The sequence below is a fragment of the Simochromis diagramma genome, unplaced genomic scaffold (assembly GCF_900408965.1).
Source record: "Simochromis diagramma unplaced genomic scaffold, fSimDia1.1 OVJJ01000463.1, whole genome shotgun sequence".
Lineage (NCBI taxonomy): Eukaryota > Metazoa > Chordata > Actinopteri > Cichliformes > Cichlidae > Simochromis > Simochromis diagramma.
This window is the reverse complement of record NW_024386941.1, coordinates 4175311-4199899: the sequence shown is the minus strand read 5'-3', so window position 1 is coordinate 4199899 and position 24589 is coordinate 4175311. Positions and strand designations below refer to the sequence as shown.

The 24589-nt window shown below is 41.1% G+C and overlaps 1 protein-coding gene across 5 annotated transcripts in view; it reads left to right on the top strand.

Moving 5' to 3' along the window:
- The first annotated feature begins 652 nt into the window (after positions 1 to 652).
- Positions 653 to 24589, top strand: part of LOC120736963 (T-lymphoma invasion and metastasis-inducing protein 1-like) — a 41934-nt gene continuing 17997 nt past the window's right edge. Inside the window, exons 1-7 of one of the 5 annotated variants that reach the window (XM_040037375.1) lie at positions 653 to 1846; positions 18824 to 18908; positions 19003 to 19900; positions 20878 to 21337; positions 21703 to 21875; positions 22076 to 22300; positions 23672 to 23857. In XM_040037375.1, the coding sequence (XP_039893309.1) occupies positions 19013 to 19900; positions 20878 to 21337; positions 21703 to 21875; positions 22076 to 22300; positions 23672 to 23857 (1932 nt within the window). In that variant the 5' untranslated portion in view covers positions 653 to 1846; positions 18824 to 18908; positions 19003 to 19012. The other 4 variants (XM_040037371.1, XM_040037373.1, XM_040037372.1 and 1 more) reach the window with 4 other exon arrangements.

The following is a 24589-nucleotide window of genomic DNA, read 5'->3' as shown; positions in this document are numbered from 1 at the left end:
TTGGCAGCCGGTGAGAAATCTTCGCTAAATGCTATGGATTTTAAAATCTGTTATCTAAACCTAAGATTCAGAGGCAGTCAAAGTAGATTGTGTTTAAATTTAGTAAAAATCTATGCTGCATTTCTTTAAATGTTTTCTCTTTTTTTTTCCTGCTGCAATTATACTTCATTTCTGTTTGAAAATCAATACAACCTTATCTTAAACTCTTTTGCAACAGGAAGTATAAAATCTCCAGAGATATCCACAGAAGATCCTAAAGGAAAGAAAGGTGCTTCTGTTGATGTCATGACTGCCAACCAGCTGGGGCATCCCACATCACCAGTAATGACCCTGCCGAGCCCTGCTATCATGCAGGGACACAGCCCGGGTATGCCACCTCTGCAACCGCCTCCCGGCATGACAAATCCTCATATGCCTCCTTTCCTCTCACCTCCAAGCATGCCACAAATGCCCCCGCAAATGATTCCAGGAGGACCCATGTTTCCATCAGACAGGTTCAGAATGCCCATGCCGTTCCCTCCTCGCGGTCCCCCTTTCCATCGACATCCTTCCATGGGACCCGAGAGCATAAATGACAGGGAAGGAAGGCAGTTCCGAAATGCGAGGCCTGGATTTGGGTGTCCACCTTTTCACAGAGGGAGGTGGTAAATGCAAGAGGACTAATGAACCTATGGAAAGGAGCGGGGTTTATGTGGAACCACTGTGACAAAGACTGCTGTTATCTGTGAGTGGTGCATCAAAAAAACTGTTTAAAATTGTCACTGCGCCAGATCCCTTTCCCAGCGTCCAAAATGAAAAGGAATACACTATTTTGTGATGTGATACCAACTTCTTTAAGTTCATCAACCAAGAGATTTGTTGCTGTAAATAATGTAATTGCTTGTAGCTGTTTGTTATTTTTTTTGTATACCTAAAAGTTGTGGAGTTTATGGTTGAGTCTTTAATTGGTAGGTGCAGGTACAAACAAAGGCAATGTCTGTATTTTTGAGCATATTCCTTTATCAGAGTTTTGTGTATGGAAGAAAATTATATAACATTTTTGGTATTTTGTTTTTAGTAGACTGCCTTTGTACTACGTTGATATTTAAGTCTTCACATGGAAAAAAAAAAAGGTTGTCATGTGAAGAATATTTCATTCCTGCCAGTAGAGGGTAGAGTACACCCTGTTTCCTAAGGTCACACCTTGTAGGATCATGTGGAGTGAATATTGAAGAGTTACTGCCATTTGATCATGTGATGTATTTCTGTTGATCAAACTTATTTTGTTAATAAATTGTCCTGCATGAGGGGGTTTAACATAACAGAAATTTCAGGAACCTTTGGAAAGGCGCACGCAGATCCTGTGATATTTGTTTTAAAGGAGTTTGTTTCATACCTTGGCGCCTGTCTTATTACAACTGGTCACGAATTTGCAGATTTTAGCTATGAAATCTCGACAGTGATAATGACTGATGGTTGCTTACACTGCTTAAACCGAGTTCAGTCTCCATCACATATCACCTCGCATAGATTTGCTTACACAGAAAGACCTCCAGGCGCTAGACGCGCAAGCATTCTGCAATAAGGAGAAATGCGCAGAGATCTTTTTTTATGGTCTCCGGTTCTTATTATTTTCTTTTTGTACACCAAAACATTTAGTGGACAAAGTCACTGGACGCCGATTCGAAGCTGCACAGCCGATTGGCTGTGAGAAAACATAAGTGGCATTCTCATGATCCACTTGTACTCCGTCTCCAAGGACCGTGGGCTCCGCCCCTCTCAGCGGTGTGGAAACAACACGCATGGTCCGTGGACAGGCAGACCTTGGAGAAGCGACTGGATTGTGAGACATGGATGGGCATTACCGGTGTGTGAAACATGGGGATTTCAATGTTAGAGCGCAAGCGGGTAAATCATGACCGAGGCGGAGACAGGTAAGGAGACCCGGCTTACCACGCCGCCCGCATCATTAGAAGGAAAAATCGGCTCGATATCCGATCAAACTCCCGCGTGGTCCTAGCGCCGTCTGCACGCATGATCGCATCACTCAATCATACAAGTTTATCAGTGGTGACAGACGCTGCCGCACTGAAGCTGGCGGTGCGGTCCAGCGGTCGAGCCGGGCAAGATGCGGCTTTTTTGTGCGCGGAGTGTTGTGCATCTGATGCCCAATAATTCAGTCTCACCTCGGTTGTTTTGGGGGTGCAAACAGTCATGTGCTGTGCCTGAATGATGGGAGACACGCAGCTGGGTTAACATGCATGTCCAGCCGTTCGAGCCCAGTGTATGAATACACCAGCACGAACCAATTATGCAAGACGTGCAGAGCGGGCAAGATGCCCGCCTTGACACCTTGCAGGTTTTTGAGCACCTCCGTGGTCATTTGGACAGTTTCGAAAATAAGAAGCGTGTGATTTGAGTGCGGTACATTGTTGCATGGAGCACAGCACATCACTGATCCAGCGCTGTTTGTTGGTGTAATGAGACTACACCTTAGTAAACAGACCGTATGCAGGTGACTCAACTGAAAAGCGGCAGCTCATTTGTGTACTCCAATGACCTTATGTCACGTTTGTTGCAGCGTCACTGCCATAGACTGCTGCTGAAAGTGTTACTTCCTGTCTTGTCACTGTGTAGGTCTGTAGCCGCATCAGATTTCATATATATGGAGGGAAAATAGATAGATAGTGATTACTATTAATTTACTACTAGCCAACGTGTTTTTGCAGTTCATGCTATCAGGAGAAACATGGGCTCATAAAAAAAATATCTCACCCTATTTGGTTGTGGTGCAGCTTCTTAGTCAGCAGCTCTTATGTCTTGCGAGCCAAGACACTGCCTACTGTGCAAGTGATTGAAGCACTTGTAAAGATAATACCAGCAATAACATCTTAACTGTTACAATACACAGCGGAAAATAACTTTTATAAAGACTGAAGTTACAGTAACAGGATGGCTAACAGTGATGTGTTGTTGCATCACTTGAAGTGCAGCTGAACCTTTGAACATCCAGGGTTTGTGAAGTACACTTAAATTCACAATTGCCACGACAGCTTATAAGCACATACATGCTGCAGACCCACATGCAAATGCAGTCTTCAAGTTGTAGCAAGTATTAATGAGGAGGGGAAAAAACGGATCAACTAGTTTTTGGGTATCAAAAAATGCTGAATGACATCCAATAAAACAAGCCCAAACCACATCAGGCATACATTTAGAGATGAAAGGTATCAGGAAGGGGAAACTTGATTTAAATACCACAGGGCTAGTTTTCAATGCAAATTATGCGCTTCTTTTTTGCCCTGTTACATGATGATAAACTAACACGATGATAACTGAAAACTAACACTGTTCGTATCTGTCTTTGGAATTAAGTCAGTTTCAAAGATGACAGAAGAAAAAATGTATCTTTAAATGTTCATAGAAGCCATTGTGGATGGATTTAAACACCACAGGTCTGTTCAGCATACCTCCAAAAGGAATAAGGTGGGTGCCCTTTGAGTTTTGTTTCTTCACGCAGTAGTTTTTAGTTAAAATTCCCATTATTTCTTGAGTTATCTCGATATTTAAAAGATCCTGCACATTTTGGGGGGTTGTTTGGTTTGTTATGGTGAGTACCTATTTGTGGATGGCCTAAAAGCTTAAAAAGGAGCAGGTTTCCCTACATATGTTTGGAAGGTATTCTTCCAGTGTTTACAGAACCTTTCCATAACAATGAAAGTGGAGAACCACGGAAATCAAACGACCATCTTTATGAGCATCCAGCAGCTTGGCCTCAGGGTTTCCTTCGAGGTGGTAACTTGAGTGCAAGCTTGCATGTATGACATGCCTGCACAGAGACCTCACTCTTTCTCTGCCCCCCTTATTTTTGTTGTAAAGTTGCACTTAATATTTCTCCCCTCTGGCTTGCGTCAACAGTTGTTAACTTTGCATCTGAAAGATCTCAAATGTTAGACCAGCATGAAGCAGTCCAACAACTCTGCTCATGAAAGAATCCCTGCACAGTTTTATGGTAATTTGTTGGCTTTTGGTACAATCCATGACTTTGTTCTTCATGCGTGTACAGAAATGTACTACCAAGCAAAGTTGATTTCTCGAGATGCGCATAATCTAACCCTCATAAGTGCTCTTTTTGAATTATTCATTTCCATCCCACTTGTACATAACTCTTCATTCATTTGCAAATTGGTGCAAAGTAAATACTGAAGGCAGTCTAGTGTTTTTTTGCTTAGTGCCAAGTGAATCACATACAGAGATCAGTGTGATCATACTAACGCCAACCATTCACTGAAATGTAAACTTACAATTCAAACCAGTGCAAAAGGTAGTAGTAACTTCACAACCACAGCTGGATTTTTGTTAGATCACTGGTATCCCAGTGTTGGCTTTTCAAACAATGCATTTAAACAGTCAGCGAGTAAGAAGAGGAGGCGTGTTGTGGAAATATTAATTACAGAAGTTAGACCACAACCACAGAGCTGGAAATCCTTTCCAAAAGGAAACTTATTTTATACTGCTAAGCCGCTGATTGTAGGTATTACAATGAGAGTATTGAGTTGAGCTAAAGCCTCAGCGCCATGTACACGCAGGAAAATATTACTAACAGCCATTACGCTGCTTATTAGCTTTTGGCAATAAAACAACCACCTTTATATTCCTAATTGCACATTGCTTGCAAGAATTGTAAAGCATCTGAACAAACTCCTGGCTTACATGGAGTTGTGAGTTTCTGTCAGTATCCTACTTGCTTTAGCAGAGTCCAAGCTCCCCAAATATTTAATGGTAGAACTACTGATCAGCACTTGATTGATCCATTGACTCTGAATGAGAATCAAATGGGAAACCAGCAACTCTGAACATGGATATATCATTTAAATTTTTGTTGAAAGGTAAAAGTTTTTTTTGTCATTTCTAGTTTGTCAAATGTGAGAATTTGCTTGCCTTCTGTTTTTCATAACGGAACGTTTAATGTTTTGAAGTTTAAGGTAAAACTTGAATCAGGTTGTTATACACAATTTTTTTTGTGATCTGACACTATTGTGTAACATTAATGTTGCAGCTGCAAACTCTGCTATCCAGAGTCTTGTGATAAATATGGTCTTCAGAGGCTGGTTGCCAGATTTATCTTGTGAGAATTATGTGCTCTAATACTCCATGGACCGACAGATTTTTATAACAGACTAAGACATATTTCACATTGCAGCCATATGCACGAGTGAAGTTATCCATTTTTTAATTTTTTAATTTTTTTTTAATCCGTTGATCTCAAAATGTTTAGTACGACAGTTTTGAGTAGATTAATTAAGGACACCCATGCTTTCCAATCCACTTCTGTTTACATCCATGTGATACGATGTGGCAGACGAGAGCTCGGCATTCCCTCGTTTCTCCTGACAGGACATCCGTCTCCATTAGAGAATATTATTAATATCCATCTTAGGATGGTTAAGAATGTTGCTCATTGTTTGCTACACGTGTAGTCAAGTGTAGTAATTTTATTCTAAATCTTAAGCATTGTACTTGAAACAACCTTTGAACCCCGTGTCTTCATATCACATGCATTTCGAAAGGTCTTTCATGTTTTTCTAATTTAACAAAGATTCTCAGGAAGTTGCCGTGTATTCCTGGCTATGAAATGTCTGTTATGTTGAATTCCTAATATGCTGACAGTTTGCATTATCTCGAGAAGCATCTAAAGGGCTTGCCAAGATTTGATCCCAGATGCTTCCAGAGGACAACGCCTCCAGCAGTGCTGCACATCAGTGTAACTGTGATGCACTCCATATACTGTGAGAGAAACTTGTGTTGTATTCCACTAAGCTTAGAAAGCAAGAAAACCAAAGGACTTTAACTTCCTAAGTTTTAGCTTCGAAAGTGCTGCAGAGGCATTTTGTATGACTGTAAGCCTGACCTCTAAGCACAATGAAAACGCAGGCTTCTCATAAATTATTACAGACTTAGATTAACATTCTCAAAGACGGCATGAATAACATTGTGCTTCTTTGTCAAATCAACTTCACAGCAAACAAGAGCTTCAGAACCTTATTACCTTGTTAGTGGGATATTATTGTGTACATGCAGTATTCAGTAGCGCCTTTAGTACGCGTTTTCCGCAATGGCTTTTGGAAAAATAAATGAGTATTTAAACATCGTGTTAAACCTGTGTTCCTTCTATTTCTGAGCTGTGAGAAGAAACGTGTGACCAGCTGTCAAAAATGCACATGGCGATGATCATCAGCTTCACGTGGCTGATACAGCCTTGTGGTTTAGGATGAATAATAGATACTAAGTGCACAAAACTGCTGAGGCTATGAGTCACTTTGGGGTGATGGGAGTTGAGCTAACTTTAACACACCATTGGTCACAAAAAATAACTTTTCAGAGCCCCTTTTTGCTTGCCTTGGTTTGAATCTGCGTCGAATGCGCTTTCACCGGCATACAAAAACAATTGGTTGCCAAGGATATGCTTTCAAAGCTCCCTCAAAAAACATTTATTTGGTCACATGGAAGTTAATCTGTACTAAAATGTGGTAAGATAAGTCTAGGTCACATAAAGTACAAGTGCTTTATGTCGCTATTGGTGTTTTAAATGCCTCTAGTTAAGAGAAAGGTAGATTTTAGATAATTACTTGACTTTTAAACCGATTTATACATTTAAAATATTAATAATTTGCATGTTTCAGCTATCCAGTTGCTATTGCTTTTGCCTATATTTTTTTATCTTTTATGATATAATAGACATATTAAAGGATATTCTGATTATTTTTTTTGAAAGCTACCAGAATGTATTTAAAACATTTACACGAGCTTACACGTTTTATAGGCACAACTGTATATGCTTTGTGTAACTAGCTTAGTATGTATCAGACTCTACAGAGCAATTTATAAAGACACTTTAAAATATTACTGGCATCTTTTAATAACTAATATTGGGGAGCCACCTATGCTGTATAGGATCAATCCCAACCAATCAGTTCCAGCGTTTTCTTTACACTCTAAATTATTTCTCTCTCTATACCAGCGTCTTTGAAGTCGACTCTTGAGAGGCAAGTCTCTGCTGGAGACCACTGGATCCTCCACTAATGATCTCTATCCAGGCTGGGCTTTCTGCTTTCATGTCTTGCGTAACAGTTGCATTTTTTTTCTCTTTAGATATCATTCGTACATAGTGCTCCTCTTCAGTACAATGGATCCACAGAAGGGCACGGATGAGGGAGGGGGTTGGTGATTGAGGAGACCTTCAAGAAAATAAGACAAACACTTAAACCCTCGTGGTGATGGATGTTCTTTTTAATGTTAATGTCAATTTGGTGGCTGAACCAAATCCTGCATATAGTATTAGACCCAGCGTGATGTGTGAACAGTTTGTATTTTTCAGAGTTGTTGATTCAACATCTTGAGTTGTGGGTAAAACTCATCCGTGTCTATTTGAAGGAAGACAATAATTGGTGTAAGACAAGAAGGTATCTTGGCTTTGTAGTTTGTAGTGGTTGCTGTTTTTAATACACATGCATAGTTTCATTGTACTCGATTTGTTTAGCATTTCGTATAATATTGCAGATGCTGCTGAATGGCAGGCTTTGCCATTAAATTTTAGGCCTAGTCAGGAAGTCATACTACTGCAACCTAATAATAACAAGCTACGTAAGCTTGCATGGCCCTTCATGGAAATGAGTTATTTGTGTGACCAGTAATGTTTTTGGTTGCGAAAGTATTAATGCAAAATGATGGTGACTTTAACTTCAAAGCTACATCACGTTGAATGACGCACCACTTCATGGTCCATTCAGAATTGCTATAATAAAGCAAGTGTCGTCAATTATTAACTGACCTTTATTTAAAGCTGTTGTGGGGAGCAGCGGTTTGATTTGGCTAGTTAGACATGTTGGGTTTCTTTGCCTTGAAAAAACGACACTGACTTTTGCCATGGCTTGAGGAATCAACGACCTCACTACGGAAGAAATTAGAATTTTATGTGACCGAGTAACAGTTATAGCAGTTATGAAAAAACAAAAAAAAATCCCCCCCAAAAAAACTCATTGTCTTTGCAATCACATTCAAAACCCACCTTGGGGAAGCCATTCTCCAATTTAAATGAGATTGTTTTTTTTGTTTTTTTTTGTTGAAGACAAAGCACAGCTCATTACTAACACCACCCCTGCTGCGAAGCCTTGTGGTGACAGCATCCCCTGTTTTACTGGCAAAGTTAAGACACAAATTAAAGGGGGTGTAGGTAAATTTAAAAGGGGGGAGAGTCAGGGGCTTCCTTACTACCTGAATCCAGTTCTGTTTTGTTGAACATCCAATACATGTTTCTACTCTGTCATTCTGATCTTGAACTTAACTATATCCTCACAAAAGTATTCCTGTGATTACTTTGCCTTCAGCTGATTTTTTTCTCCCCCTCTTGCTATGGCTGAAGGTGATTGGCATTGATTGTGGTTGGTTGTGACACCTGCACAGCATCAGCAGTCTGAAGTGCTGTTGTGGATCTGTACCCGTAGTCTCACCTGCCAAATTGCTCCAGCGGTATTGAATGTCCTGTCAATGTATTGGATGTCCAATTCAATCAGCATCCAAATTGAGTGCAGGCAGCGCTGGTTTTAATAGCCTTGCGCCAGTGATGAGAAAGCAGAGTATTTTGTTTATCTGAGCTCCATGCAAGCAGTCTACATTTCTGAAATGCCTGTGGTGACAGCAGAGGAGGATTCAGCATTAGCCTACATTTCCCTGACGGATGCATTTATTGCAATGCTGTCTTATTCATTTTTTTTCTTTTTTGGGGGCAGGGAGTAATTCCAATCTCATCTCATGTAACACAAATTTATTAAACTTTAATTTTATTCTCCGATGTTGTTTATTTGAAAAGTAACTTTAGATTTATATTGGGATGTGGGTTTGATGGCCCGTTGTTTTTAAGCAATACTCTCATAATAACATCCCTAGTGTGTCATGTGTACTGAGATCTTTTCAAGATCAAATTCCACCTAATTGTTTGCTAATTGGAAAAACAATTAGTGCCACATGGTACAATTTGTGTGTCTAATGCTGACAAATTACAGGTTATGCTTTTGCATACTAGAGATATTTTTCTCTATGATTAAAACTTGGTGGTTATGTTTATTATCATTATTATTTTTTTAATATTAGTGGCATAACCTTGGTAGAAGAGGAAGCCAGCATGACAACACTGTAGGGCCACCCCCCCCCCCCCCTTTTTTTTTAAATTTTTTTTTAATTTTTTAGGTTTTTGTCATAATCATCCAAAAGTCTAGACATGGCAATTCATCCCACCAATCTCTGGACTCTTTCTAGACACACTAAGCTCTGTGAACTCTATGCCTCTTCTCTCTGTGACTGTTAGGGTGTCTATGCTCTCAGCTAGCTTGGGGCGTGTTCAGTTCAGTTCAGTGTGCATGCAAAGCTGCTTCTGAGGCGCATGATGCAGGCTGCAGCTGAGCAGACACTGCTCTGCCCTCGCTTCCCTGTCCTATCCTTTCTCTGTCCCCGCGTCCTCTGCCGGTTCTGTCATTTCAAAATGAATCCCGCACCTCTGTCACTGCTGATGTGAAAGCCACACGACATCACTGGTGCTATGACAACAGCAAGTCCTGCCTCTCTCACATTCACAAGTGCATTGTGGGCTGTCAGTGAATATACCAAATTACAAACTGCAACAGAATAACTGTGACCTTTCAGCCTTCATTGGCTTAGAGGCACACATTAATTTCATTTTCCAGAATTTTGTTATAACGAATCTTCAGACCCCTTTATCTTTGGCAAAATGAAAGTGAAATTTACATTTAGGCTTCTGATCAAAATCAAAAATGAGCAACACAGGCCTGAATCTGACTGTTCTTTGTCCCATTAGTTTGTTCCCAATAAACTGTTCTGCAGCATATAGTGTAAATATCATGCTTCCTTAAGGGGAGTGGAGGGGCAATTATAGAGGAGGAGAGGGAGGAACATGCATTCCTGTTTGTAGTTTAGGGGGTTGGAATTATAGAGTGAAGAGGGAGCAACAAGGGAGGGAGTAAAGAGTGTGAAAGAGTCAGCTGGAGAAGGGGAGGGGGTACAAACGGCACTCCCTCTCTCCCTCAGTTCTTCAACTCATCCTTGGATACAGGAGTCAGTCTGCTGTGGACTTGCAGGAGGAATACCAATCATCACCTCATTTATATTTTGAAATATCCCTCTTATTGGTGCATCAGATTTAACTGGAGGAAGAGTAGAATTATAACTTCCATGAAAACATTAAGGTAAGTCACTAGTTGTGCATTTTCTGTGCCATGCTGCGTGTTTGGTAGTTGGTTAGGAGATAGAAAAGGCAAATGGCTCTTTACCCTCAAGCTTCCTACTTTCTAAAAGTGTTGCTAAATATCAGCAGTTCAAATGTCACACATTTTCTGGTAGGTTTCAGTAGTTAAATTGGTCAGATGCAGCCAGCTCTCTCGTGAACCATATTGTTCCCTCCTGAGATGTGTAATTTCAGGATTTATTAGCTTTGACTGCAATATTCTCATTAGTGTCCACTCGTTTTTGCATTCCCATTCTTCCAGCAATTTAATATTATATTAAGTTGTAACCATACCCTGAGGCCCCGTAGCCTTTAAAAATGGGGATTCCTCAGTGTATGTACCTGTAGTAATCCTGTGTATTGCAAACTTTAGGCAATAAGGCATTGTGTTATCCACTTCACTCCTAGATGCAAACAATGCACCCTGTGTCTGTGTCATTGTAATGACAAAGCAGTGGTGGTGGTGGCAGGTTTGTGATGCTGACAAAGGGAGATGATGAATTGCAAATGTGAGAGATGTCCACCGCCAAGGAGAATTCCCAGAGCGCATCACGGGGGGAGTGGGGGGGGCTTTACGTTGTGAGTTCATTTAAAACCCGAACTTTGTGCTTGAAAGCTGGTTGTGACTCCTGCAGTGGGGAGAGGGCGAGAAATGGTCATCTGGTGTTATAGTTATGGTAATGTATTGACTGTTCACGGCTTAGCAGGACAGGGGGTCAGATTCTGGCCTTCAGGCTTGTAAATCTTGATGATGCTCCTGTTGTGATTGGAGGAAAGCAGGCTTCGAAAAACACAAACTCTGAGTTCCTGTTAAAAGCTTGACACAAAAATCACATGCAGTGTCCTCAGTCTAAATTTGTCTTAACAAAATTATTCTCAGCAGAGGAAAATAACCACTGATTGGTTTGCGCAATCTTATGCGATAAGCTTCACTTAATTAAAAGTTATTACCGTGTGCCATGAAACAAGGGTTATATTGTAGGTTTACAGGCTAAGAGTTCATCTGAGATCACGTGGTATTTCAGATACTAAGCTCATAAGATTTCAACTGAACTATTTGAGGCAGAATTCAGCATGCTGGAACTTGCTCTGCCACAACTCAAATTATTTTCAGTTTGCAGTTTTATGTGCATAAAACTTTGTTACCTTTCAAAGGGACTAGAGCATGTACTTACGATTGCAGGTATTTTCTTTCCTGGTAGTCACAGAATGTTGGGTTTGCTATTCAGTTTACTTATAAGCCTGAGCTAGGGTAAGAATAATATATACATATGCACTTTTTTCTTCTATAGCATTTAGAAAAGCAAGTATACAACTGTTTATAAAAATAAAAATTAACCTAACATCAGTGGAATTTGTGCGACATCCCACAGTCTTTAAAAATAGAAGCATACTTTGATGCCTCCATGAGATTGAATTACTGCTGGGCTGTCATAATAAACACCATTTACATCCCACTGAGCTTTGTGAAAGTACATTGTATCTGCTGTCGGTAAATGTAACCTAAGGTGCAGTCAAAAAAAAAAAAAATCCTTCAATATCCATTAATATATGAAACCTAATGGGTGGAGGTGCTGTACTTTACCTGAAATTTGACTTTCTAAGTGACATGCCACAGGCTGATAAAGGAGGCTTGTGCTGGAAATTGTAATCAGGGATGTTTGGAGGAAGTGGACAGATTTCAACCAAGCTTTGTGTAGTCATGTGTGTCAGGACTGTTCTCAGTTCTGCCTCACTGCACAATGCAACACAGTGGGGACCCGGGAGCTTCAGGGGTGTTGTGGTGAAGGTGGAGCTTGGGAATGACTTCATGGGCTGTTTTCACAGATACATTGGTGTCAAATCTCCTCATTGTGTTTAAATTGTATAGTAAAGTCTTAAAGAAACACAGCAGCCCAAGGAGCCGCATGCACTTGCATATTGAGAATGTTATTTTGGAAATCCCAAAAAGTTGATTCCGTTCATCTGGATGCAGCGTTTTCAGTGGGAGAAACGTTTTGTCACTCATCCAAGTGACTTCTTCAGTTTCCACTGAAAACACTATGTCCACATAAACAAAATAAAGTTTTTGGGATTTCCTTAACTGGATGATTGAACATGCATCAAATGTTATTTTGGAAAGTTTTTCTTCGCTCAGATGAACTCGCCTTTACCTAGTGTACCAGTATTAGACACACTATTCCATCTGTTTGCAACACAACCTGAAATGTGCATTCCCTGCTCATTAATATTGAAATCAAAATGATGGAAATGGGTCTTGACTCTGACCCAGATGTGATATTGAGTGGGGTTTGTACTTCTGGTGCAATATAAAAGGAAACGCACCATACTGCAGCATGCTTAGTATTCCCACTCACTGACCTGGAAGCAAAGGATTGGGTGAGTGAGAGAGCCTGAGTGCAAAACATTGTCCCCATGTTTTGGTTCCCCACTTCGTACTATCTTCGTACTTCATATTATCTCTGTGCAGACTTTTAGCGTTCTTGTGCATATAGTTTACTTTTATAAAAGTTGTGTAAAATTTCATATAATCACTAAAGTTTTTTTTTTTTTTTGTAATCTTCCAGATGTTTTCATACACCATCCCGTCCCAGTCATCGGTTGGTAATACCTCCTGGTGCATTTACAGATTTGTCACGCCAGATAATGTTTTGCTAACCACTGGGTCCCGTCATTGATACTGTCGATCGCAAATCTATCATCGTAAAACTGTCAAGAACATGTGTTTCTTGTGTCCAGGGGAAATGGCTGGGTATGTTTGGAGTCGGAGTGTGGAGGAGGACGTTGGAAGTCTGGAATGTGAAGCATGTAAGACAGAGTACTTTTGATGCTCCATGTACTTGGGGGAGACCTTTTCTCTGACGGTGACGGTTACAGGATATGAGAAGGTCAGCTCGTGTATGTGCTGATTGTGGTTTAAATATTTTGTAACAGCGGCTCAAACCTTTTTTCATAAAAAAAGAATTTGCCGTTTTCATCCCAGATTCACACTTGTGTCACAAACTGTTGAGTCTTGATCTTGGATTTTTGTTTGATCTGCCTATCATTAACGTTTCCCCAGCTTCTGATCCAGTTCCACATTATCAAGACTAAAGTTTAAATTACTCTTCAAAAGATTTGCTTTTTCTTGATTGGGTACAACACTTTTATTTTTTTAATTTTCACATATCAAACAGCAGATTGTAGATTTTAGAAAAAATCCTTTCAGATATTAACGGAAATGTAAAAGAGCTTTTTCAAATGCTCTGATACAGTCCTAAATGATTACTACACAAAATGAGCGTTGCTTTAGAGATTCAGAGAAGTGAAAATAAATGAAGGGATGAAGGCAGGAGGAACATTTGGAAATATTGATTTAGTTAAAACAAATGGATATAAAGTGATTTTAACAGAACACTTCATATGAAACAAAAACAATCACTTCCACAAACCTGTGTCGTCGGTCCCCCACCCCGCATGTCATAACAGTTGTCCACAGCTTAGTTACGCCTTCCACTAACAGCTGTTAAAGTACTGTTAAAGTAACTTCGAAGGTTGTTAATGAGGAGGCAAAGAGCCATGAGTAGGAAGTGATCTTATGGCACCTTTGCTGTGAACCTCTACACAAGCAAATTGCTGCTATTAATGGAGGTGAAAGTATTATGACCTCACAAGATCTTGCACCTACAATGAATTTGGACAAATGTAGGATAATAGATGATAGTTTCTATTCTCTGGGCGTTTTATTACACCTCAAACTCTGGTCGTCATTTTGACAGATACTGTGGAGAAAAAGACGAGACATTAATTTTTCATAAGTTTGGTTTTTATCTGTGACCACAGAACCATATAAAGAAGTCTACAGAGTGGACAAAAGACATGTTGACCCAATAAAACCTGCAGTTTATGCTGTATGCAGCTTAAACATCAGCAGAAGAGTTGACCTCTGCACATGGCATTGAGGGACAAAGGTGCCACTAGGCTAAACAATACCAGCTGCTGCTCAGCAACAGGCTCACAAAAGCATAGCGTTTCTTTTAAAACGACACAGCTCCAGGTCATTGCTGTATCCACATTTTGCAATCAAGAATGATTTATCGACAAAATCCTTTCCACTGAGTGGAGCTCACTTGCATCAAACTAGCTCTGCCGGCGTTCATAATTCGGCTTTGTATGTTCTGGCATCCTTCGAAGGGTTGCTCTCCTACATTAAAAATGCTCCATAACACCCAGCCACCTGAGCCTCTTGTGACAGGGTCAGACAGGTCACACACAGCAGCCTCACGTGCCCCGCCGTACTCTGAAACACATAATCAGATCAGCAGCGAATGAAAATGACTCCGTGGCTTGGCTGGTGATTTGTTTTTGCTGAAATGTTGCTTCACCTGCTGCTTTGTCAATGCAGCTGTTAAAGCCATACATGCTCTATTTGTTATTTTAGAGGTAAATTTTGAATAAAGCTGCATAAATAGTGTTTTGGCCGATCCTGTCTAACCTGATTTGTTTTTTTCATGATGCATTCAGCAGTGTTAGCAAACAAAGTTGAGCTGCTTTCCATATCACTGAAAGCCCCTCTTTTCAGTTTGTTTGCTATTTAATGTTTCCAGGGTTACAGATTACAGTTGGAAATTACTCTTTGAATATATAACCATAGTATATTGTTTTAATCTAAGCTGTTAAATTACTTTTAATATGGATGGGGTTTTTTTTTTTTTCTGGCACAGGAACCTTTTGAAAATGGATGCAAGCTCTTGTAATACCAAATTTCCCTCTGGCCTAATAGAATCTTGAATACAGTTGAGCCCACTCGAGAGCAGAAAATGAGTCATGAGAACAAGGGTTTGTGTTTAGTGCTTCCATTTTCACAGACACATATGACTCTATATCAGTTGGGAAATGTGAGCTGTCTTAAGTGCAGTCTTTCAGTGGTTAAACCCCCTCCTCTTGCTGCATACAGCTACCTGTGTTATTATCTCTGGAGACCAGAGTGTTCAGATTACAGGGTTTTGTGTTGGAGCTTGTTACTGGTTGGGCCTGGCTTGTTTTTCCTTTCACAGTTGTACCTAGGTCAAATGGCAGGAATGTGTTGCAGGACTCCAAACAGCTTTTTAACAGAGATGTTTATCATCACATTTTGTCATATGTCTTTACGTAAGCCTTGCTTTTTTCAAAAATGCACTGTAGCCATTGATTTTTTTTTTTTTTTTTGAGACGTAGCCTGATGGAGGTGCACGTCAGAACTGCAGACTTCCTAATAAACAGTCTGTGTTGATGTAAGAATAGTCCAGATGATAGTCTGATGAGTTCACAGTTAGTCACTGACTGTCCTGTGTCTGGCGTCCAGCACTCACTTGTTGGGCAGCTCCTGCAAAACCAAATGAAATATTTCCAGTAGAGAGAATGATGCTGGTGTGAATTATTTTTCACTGTGTGCTACATGTGAGAAAAGAAGACTTTAGACAAATGACTCAACCTGAATCTCCTGGCATGAAGTTCAGCTCTGTCCATGTATACAGGAAAGTCTGACCAGGTGTTTCATGGTCTTTACCTTGTTTTCAAAGACCTTAAGTTGTATTTTGACCATGGGGCAACAACTTGCATGATGTCTGAAAATGATGCAAGCGGCTTGAATTTCATTCCTTGAGGACCTAAAGGGGGGTGGAGGGTTGAGACAATTTCCCCTCATACCTGTTCCAGCAGGCCCAAGAATTTGTATAAGAAGGACTTCAAAGTGGTCTTTAATAACAAAAGGAACTTAAATCTACCAGTCACATATTTTAGGGATGACAGCATTCCACACAACAGGTCATTCAGTGTAAAAACAAGTCACTGCTCCGAGAAGAGTTGATTCTGGCATAAATCACATTGCATGATTTTAATGTTCCAGTACAGTCCTGCGGTTATGAGGGATACATTTGAGATTACCATAAGTGCTGACATTATCAACCGAGTTGAAAGTGTACACTTAATGACTCTCTCTGACTTTTTTGTAGTGTAAAAAATATAAAAAATAGAATACAGGATGCCTGCATATCATTTCCAAAAAAGAACTGAAAACCAGAAGATCACCACAGCCCATCTTAACTGAGCTCTGGACCATTTAAGAAGAAGGCAGATGTGTTTCTGCATTTTCTTTATAAAGTTTCTTTATTTCTTAAATGATACTTTGTACTCTAGATTATGAAATGTCCCATTTTTTTTTTTTCTTTTTTGCAGTTTTAAGATGAGAAATCTTAACCATACTGTCAAAGCATAAGCCAAAAAAGTCACCAGGTTGAACTGTGGTTCAGGCAGCATGGGAAATCACTTTCTCACGTGGATTGCCCACTACAGAGTTCAAACCTTGTGTTTTGCTTTTGCATGTCATTATAGTAAAGTTACCCACCCCTTGATAATCCTGGAACCACTTTAATTTTTGAAAGTCTCCAGTGGGAACCCTTTAGATTTGGTTGATCTTTTATGGGATCTCCAAATTATGATCATCCAGTGGAATTAACTTGTGATGTGTGTTAGTCTGTATTTCTAAAAGAATCCACTGGGTGTATGCGATGGGATTTTAGCGCCCTAAAATATCTTTTCCAGCCGTGGCATTTCTTGCTCATGTATTAATAAAGAGCTGATGATGGATTCTGTGCGGCAGCAGCATTGCAGCTTCAGAGAACATTGTGTTTGGGAATTGAGGCCATTTAAAAGTTGTATTCAGATGTTCTGGTAGCTCCAGTGCAATTAAATTTAATAATCCTGCGTTTTCATTTTTGAACAATGCATTCTTAAAAATTTAGTATAACATTTCTCTGGGTCAGCCATTTAAATTATGTGTTTTGCTATACCAGGAGCTTCAGTGTAAATCATGTTCAGTAGGAATCTGTGTTGTGTCTTTTAAACAGTGCCAATAGAAACTTGCTGACTGTTCTGTTCCCTTTTCAACCTATTTATGGTCTTGTGGCAGAGTGATTGGTGGCCATGTATTCTGCTGAGAATTTATCGGATCTTTTTCTTTAAATCTGCTGATTTGTTAGGAGATGAGTTGCATTTATTGCAACGTTTGGTTTGGTTTGGTCTCATGGATTTGGCTGAATATTCATTTTGTACATTTTACTTCCAATTTCACTCATAAGTTTAAGCGTACAGATATAGATATGTAAAGATAATGTGTTGTGTGGTCACAGTAATGCATAACTTTGTTGCAATTCTATTGTAGTCCAAATTAATCAGTAAAGTTTTTGGTCCAACACCTGGCTCCTGAACTTCAGGGATTAACAAATGAGATTCCTGGGTTCCAGCGAGATCCATCTGCATCACTTGTAATTTAGTTCTGGTCATTTTGCCATTTTACATACACAATAACACATTTGTGCTACAAATAGCAGAAACTTCAACCATAAAGAGCAACCATTACAAGGTGGACATTTTTCTCTCCTCTTCTCCATTTTTAAAAATTAAGGTTATTATGTAGGAATGCTACGTGAAAAAACTCCAGAAGTGGTCCACAGTATATTGCAGTGCTTGCATTTTGTGAGCAATGCTTGTATGCCTCAGTGAATATCATTTCCTGTAACAACTTTGGTGTTTTGTTTTTTTCCGTAGTTCTTTCCCTCCTGCGTTTCCGCTCTGTTCTATTTTGTACCAAATGGGATTAAATGAAACAGCCAACACACTGCAGAGTTATATAAAAGATGAATGTAGTTGTGTAAAGTTCAAACATGGTACACTGCAGTACCAGTGAGGGTTGATGAGTGGACAGAATAAGGAGGGAGAATAAGGATCACAACGTATAAAAACGGGGTCAACTTCCATTTATGTAAAGCCCCTCCTCACAGTAAGCCTGAGGGCAGCACCAGAGGGTTGGGCTTATTTGCAAAAACACAGTACCCCCCCCCTCCCCTCGAGGGTCTATCCTAAAAAGTGAAGAAGCACACATCGTGAGAAGCAGCGGCCACAAATGAGTTAGCTAATCTTCTGTCCCATCTGTTGGTGGTCCCAAAGTGGAACAGGACTTTTGTTTTCCTTTTTACATCACACTGTCCGGCCTAAAGGCGGATAAATAGAGTCCAAATGTGCATTATAGTCAAAGCTTCTGCACCCTCCTGCTCCCAGTCCTTGTTAATGCAGGAAGCAGTGCCTGAGAGCAAACAACTATATCTCTGCATGGATGGTTCATTCCAGTTCTGAATAACTCATGTTCGCTCACACTGTCATTAGGTACCCTCCACTTCACAAAATCCCTGTACATATTGAAGGGGGCTTGAGTGGCTCACATCCTCTGCCAGTCTAAGCACAGTGTTTATTTAGCTGACTTTACAGATAATTACTAAAGAAATAACTGCAAAGCAAGACAAGTTACAGCTCTGTGTTTATAACATCTACCATTATCATTTCTTTTTATGTGAACAGTGTCCTATGTTTTAGGGGAAAGCCTAGGATGGAAACAACATGTCATGTTCCGTCTTTACGGGTCCATATCTGTAGACAGATTTGTTGAAAGAGTACAAATATTTAGCTAAGCCACACATAATTAATAGCACACAGGTTTTGCACTGATTTTTCATCTAGATATCTGTTTTTCAGAGGTTTGTGGATTATACCAGCCAAAGGAACAAACTGTCTTAAGATCCAGTGACAAAATGCCAGAAAAATCATTACGGCCCTGCAGGTAAAACACCATTCAGATACAATTCTTTTCTTCTGTATGTCTCTCCTTCATGTCCCCCTAGGTTTATTTAATCTGTTTCCCCCTGTCCGTTTAGCCTTTGAATCATGGGAAATGCTGAGAGCCAGAATGGGGACCATGCCCTCTATGGACGTGGCTATTTGTCACGTAAGCACATGTCTCGGTCTCTTCGCATCTCCAACAAGCAGTCCAGACGCTCTCGCCATGCTTCATCAGGAAAAATAGAGCACAGGAACTCTGAGACAAGCACGCGCTCAAGTAGCACACCCAGCATCCCACAGTCCCTGGCTGACAATGGCCTGGAACCCTTCAATGAGACAAATATCCTCCCAGACTTTGGAAGCCCCATTTGGGTGGACCGGGTGGCCATGAATCTACGTCCAGTATCCTTTTACAATGACCTGGCCAATCCCTCAATGCACATAACCCTACCTGGTCCCATGGCAGAGGAGGTGCAGGATGAAGATATGTACGCAGGTGAAGTGAAATACCTCCAGAAAACCCCAGACTGCTCCAAGGAGACTGTTGGCTTCAAGAAGAGGTCTAAATCTGCAGACATGTGGCGAGATGACAGCCTGGAGTTCTCCCTGTCTGATGTCAGTCAAGATCACTTGACCAGCACAGAGGAGATTATAGACTTGACTAACGAGAGGGACTTCACTGGCTGCGAAGGCCACCTGCAGTCCAGCCCAACAGACTCCACTGACAGGGCAAACTCACTGGATGAGCTGTATAGCCAGATGAGTCCTGCCTCCAGGCAACTCCATGGCCGCTATGCAAAGTGGCACAACACCAACAGGGCTATCAGGGAGGGTGAGGACGATAAAATGCTATCTCCATCAGACGAGGATGGAAACACCTACGGTGCATACACCCTTCCCTGCCGACGTTCACACTGCTTGTCAGAAGGCCTGACCAGCCACCAAGTTGAAATGTGTGCCAGCATGCAGGGCAGGAGGGCGCAGACTATACAGGTAAGATCTATAACTACTTTATAATGTACTGCTTGTTTGCACTGCAAATTTAGCTTTAAAAAAGTAATTGAAAATGTGGTTATTAGAAAACAGTAAAATGAATCTCGAGTGCTGATGAATTTTTGATAGTCTGTTGGATACATATATGTCAAGGACCTTCCTTTGTTTAATGCCGTCGTGGATATTCTGTTCTGTTTTGGACAGAGCATGAAAAGCTGTGCTAAATCTGAAATGATCTAGTAGTAGTACAGCTCCCTTCATTCACTTCCCCAATGAATCTGTGAGTTTGTTCCGCTTCAGTCACCTCACAATAAGCTGTTAAAACAAACTGAGTGTAAAAAGAAAGCTTGTGTGGGACGAGGGAGTCGTAGTTTCCTGAAGAAACTGTTGTTTTTCTTGTGAGAGGAGATTGCGATGATGGGAGGGGGCGAGCACAGCCTAAAGTCACTCTCTGTTAGAAATACCTCGGCCTTTGTTATGATAATGAAGGGAGGCCTGTGGAAGAGTGTAACAGTAAAACGTGCATTGGTGGCCCTGTCTCTACGGGGCACCGTCAACTCTGGTGAATGGAGCTCTGGACCGCATGATTAGGTCATGTGACCAGATGGAGATACCAAGCTCAGTGTAACCCCCTTCATCTCCCAGGAGCCTTTGACCATGTGGGTAGGAGAGGGCAGACCCTGTGGTGCCACAGGCCGGGCAGGCTGTGCTCACACAACAGCAGACGCTTTGCTGTTGGCAATTAATTTTAAGCAGAAACTCAGGGTTAGACAACCTGTGGGCTCTCATTAAGCATCTGTTTTTTGTTTGTTTTTGTTTTTTTGCAACATGTTTGCTTTTCAAAAATGCTTCTATCCTTTATTTAGAGATAGACGATCAGGTGAGGGCAGCGGTTGTTAATGACCAGCTGCCTTCTTAGTGATGAACAAGAAGCTGTGATGCCGTCTCACCTGTTTTGTGCTTCTGCCACAACTCAGGATGTCACAGGCGGGGAGGGCAGCGAATATGAGGACAGCGGCATCGACGGGGTGACGGTGGAGCCGGAGCACCAGTCTCGCCGCTACAAGACCATGTCGGCCTCCTTCTCTGTGTTCTCAGTGCATGGCAGGAACATGTTCACTGGCAGTGACAGCGGGAGCAGCAGTGGCGGCGGAGGGGCCAGTGAGTGCGTTCAGGGCGTGTACGAAAACTTCCGTCAGGAACTACAGATGAGCTCCTGCCAGACTGAGAGCTTGGAGGAGGCGGGGTCTGCCCTAAGTGATGAGCAGAGCACTATGAGCTCCGCCTACCAGTCCGACCTCTTACTCAGCGTTGTCCAAGGGATGGTGCGCAAAGCTGGCAAACTTGCTGTTAAGAACTTCCTTGTGCATAAGAAAAACAAGAAAGTGGAGTCAGCCACAAGGCGCAAGTGGAAGAGTTACTGGGTTTCTCTCAAAGGTGTGTCATGGCCTCAGTGGTATCATTAAATTTACATTTTATTGCACTGCACTCCTGTAATGTCAGCCTGTGACATCCTGCTCATGCAAGATAATATGTTTGATGCTATTTAGTTACATGCTGACATTCAAAAGGGAGAGCAAAGGTTTACTTCAAATGAGATTTCTTTAAGGCATTATGTCACTGGACTGGACTTGAAATCAATTTAGAAGTCTGTGTCTAATAACGCCTTTCTCCCTGACTCTTGCCATGCTGCACTTCTTAATGTTGGCCACTGGAGAGCAGAATTAAATTGCTTGAGGAAATCTGACTTTCTTGTAAAAATAAATAATTAAATCAACAGTTCCATTGTGTTGGTTTTCCAGGTTGCACGCTCTTCTTCTATGAGACTGATGGACGTTCAGGAATTGACAACAACAGCAATCCCAAACATGCCATCTGGGTGGAGAACAGTATTGTCCAGGCTGTACCAGAACATCCCAAAAAGGACTTTGTGTTCTGCCTCAGCAATTCCCTGGGAGATGCTTTTCTGTTCCAGGTAAGAAAATGCATGTATGTCAACTGTTCTGTGAATAAATACAAATTTAATTTGCATACATTGCCCTGTATTGACTGTATTTTCTTTTTATGATCTTTAAACTTCTGGCCTTTTAATACATCAGGAGCAAAACAAAACAAAAAAAAAAGGAGTTTGTGTGCTGTGTGACCTTTGACCTTTCATGGTCCCTCCCCCTGTAGACCTGCAGCCAGACAGAGCTGGAAAACTGGATCACAGCCATCCACTCAGCATGTGCCACTACTGTCGCCCGCCAGCATCACAGAGAGGACACTGTTCGGCTACTTCGCGCCGAGATCAAGAAGCTCGAGCAGAAGATCGACATGGACGAGAAGATGAAGAAGATGGGAGACATGCAGCTGTCTGCTGTCACTGACACCAAGAAGAGGAAGACGATCCTGGATCAAGTAGGTGTCATGCTACTTTCTTCCTTGAGCTCATGTCAGGCAGGTGTGCAGGGGGAAAACATTTCTGAACAAGGCATGGAAAGACGACTTACTGCTATATTATTTCTGATTACAAATCCCCTTTCTATAAAAATAGATTATTTCAAAAGAAAACAGTGAAGTTAAACAAAGTTTTACCAGTTTGATTTCTTAATGCGTCTCTATAACTTCAATACTGATAGAAAGTATATATGAAAAAATGGGTTGAGTAGCTTCAAAAAACACCTGGAATGCAACATAGTGGCCCCTATCTTGGCTGAATATTTATCAAATAAGGATGGAAGTATGAAAAATGCCAAATATAACTGTGCCCCATCAGTCAGTTTTAGTTGCGACATACTTGTTTTTCAATTTTAAGCTTTTGCCCATCCCTCCTAGTAATCAGCCCATAAAAGTTCAGTTTTGTCTGGATTCATAAGCATGTCAGGAAGACGTATAAAAAAGCATTATATCTATTTAAGAGCTCTTAAGACATCTGTTAAACCTCAATGAGAACCAATCCTGAGGAATCTTTAGCTTAATTAAAAAATGCTCAAGATCATTTTTAGTGATATTTTAGCTATTGTTACAATACTTACAGATATCAAATGTAAGTATGTATTTCAGTCTTGTATCCTCAGGTTTTTAATACATGGAATATGAGGAAAAGAGAGAAGCAGGGAGCAATGAGAGAGGATTAAGTTGCAGATTTAGAGGAATCATCCGCTAGAGGCTGCTAATGCTACAAATGTAACAGCCCCCAGATTGCTTTTTATTTTTCTTATTGTAATATGCACTTTGCTCTGGTCAGCCTGACATTCTCAATTAATTGCAAAGTTCATATTGTCTTTAATGGGTCTGTTTACAGAAAGGGGAGAGATCGCTGTTGTTTGGTCCGTTTGGTAGTGGCTGGTTGGAGCTGTTCTGTTTGGCAGTGTCAGGTTTCAAATTGTGAGAACTGAATGGATGTAGGACTGCTCCTTAGAAAGCTGAAACGCTCCCAGCCTCTATCTGCCAGTGGAATGCGCAGTATTGTTTCTTTCTCGTCTCTGGGCTACTTGGCAGTAATACAGAGCACTCTGCCATGGAGCTGGCCGCCTATTCCAAACACCAGTGCAGGACCGTGACAGGGAGGGGACAGCCCAGTGAATAATCACAATGTCCTGCTCTACTGCCCCAATAAACATCAAACCATTAGGCACAGAGAGAGTGCAGGTTGGCAACACTTTGAGAAAAGTGGTAACAGAGCTTCTATGGAAGTGAGGAGATGCTCCATCGTAGTCTGAAGTTGACAGACAAGGGCATTAATGAACTATTAACTGGATGTACTGTTGTGTCCCTCTCAACCTGCAGATATTCTTATGGGAGCAGAACCTGGAGCAGTTTCACATGGATTTATTTCGCTTTAGATGCTACCTGGCCAGTCTGCAAGGAGGAGAGCTGCCTAACCCCAAACGCCTTCTGGCTTTTGCCTCTCGCCCCACCAAGCTGGCAATGGGCCGGCTGGGTATATTCTCGGTCTCTTCCTTCCATGCATTGGTAAATATTCTCTCCTTTATTTTTGCTGCTGAAGCAAACACAATGGCATATTTTAGTGTCCTTTTCAATTTCTTTTTTTGTGGAAAAAGAGACCTGGAGACCTCAAAAATGTACCTTGGAATTGATTATTATATTGGTGACAAACATCTATCTAAAGTGCACTTAAGTAACAGTAGCTGTCGCTGTTGTAGAGCTCAAACCTGTTCTCATAGTGTTAGTAAAGGACTGTGAAATCTCACTCAAAATACACTTTGGCATCACTGAGCACATCCAGTGATGCTCTTGGCAGGACAGTCGAGTCCAAAAACTACAATGCATTGTGTCAAACCACGCTTTTCTTTTTTTAAAAATAATGACTATGCTATTTATGAGCTCGGGTCTCACGTAGGTCACCCGTTTGTGAGGGTTTTAGTTCAGTTTTGGCCTCCCACTGCTGCTGCAAAGAGGTTATGTACTTCACATCTAAAAGCACTAGTAGTAAAAGAAAACATCTGATTTTTTTAGCGATGTTTCGCAGATCACTGAGGTGCTTTTTCCCTCACCACCACCAACGCAGTGCTACAGAGCAGGTGGGTGTTTGAGCTGGGAGATAGCAGTTAAGGATGTCTAACAAAAGACAACTGCTAAGAGCTTTCCTACGCTTTCACTCCTCTTGAATTTACTCTGTATCAGCACTGTACACTCACCAGAATGGCCTGCAAAGTGTTGACAGAACAAATGACAGAATGAGTG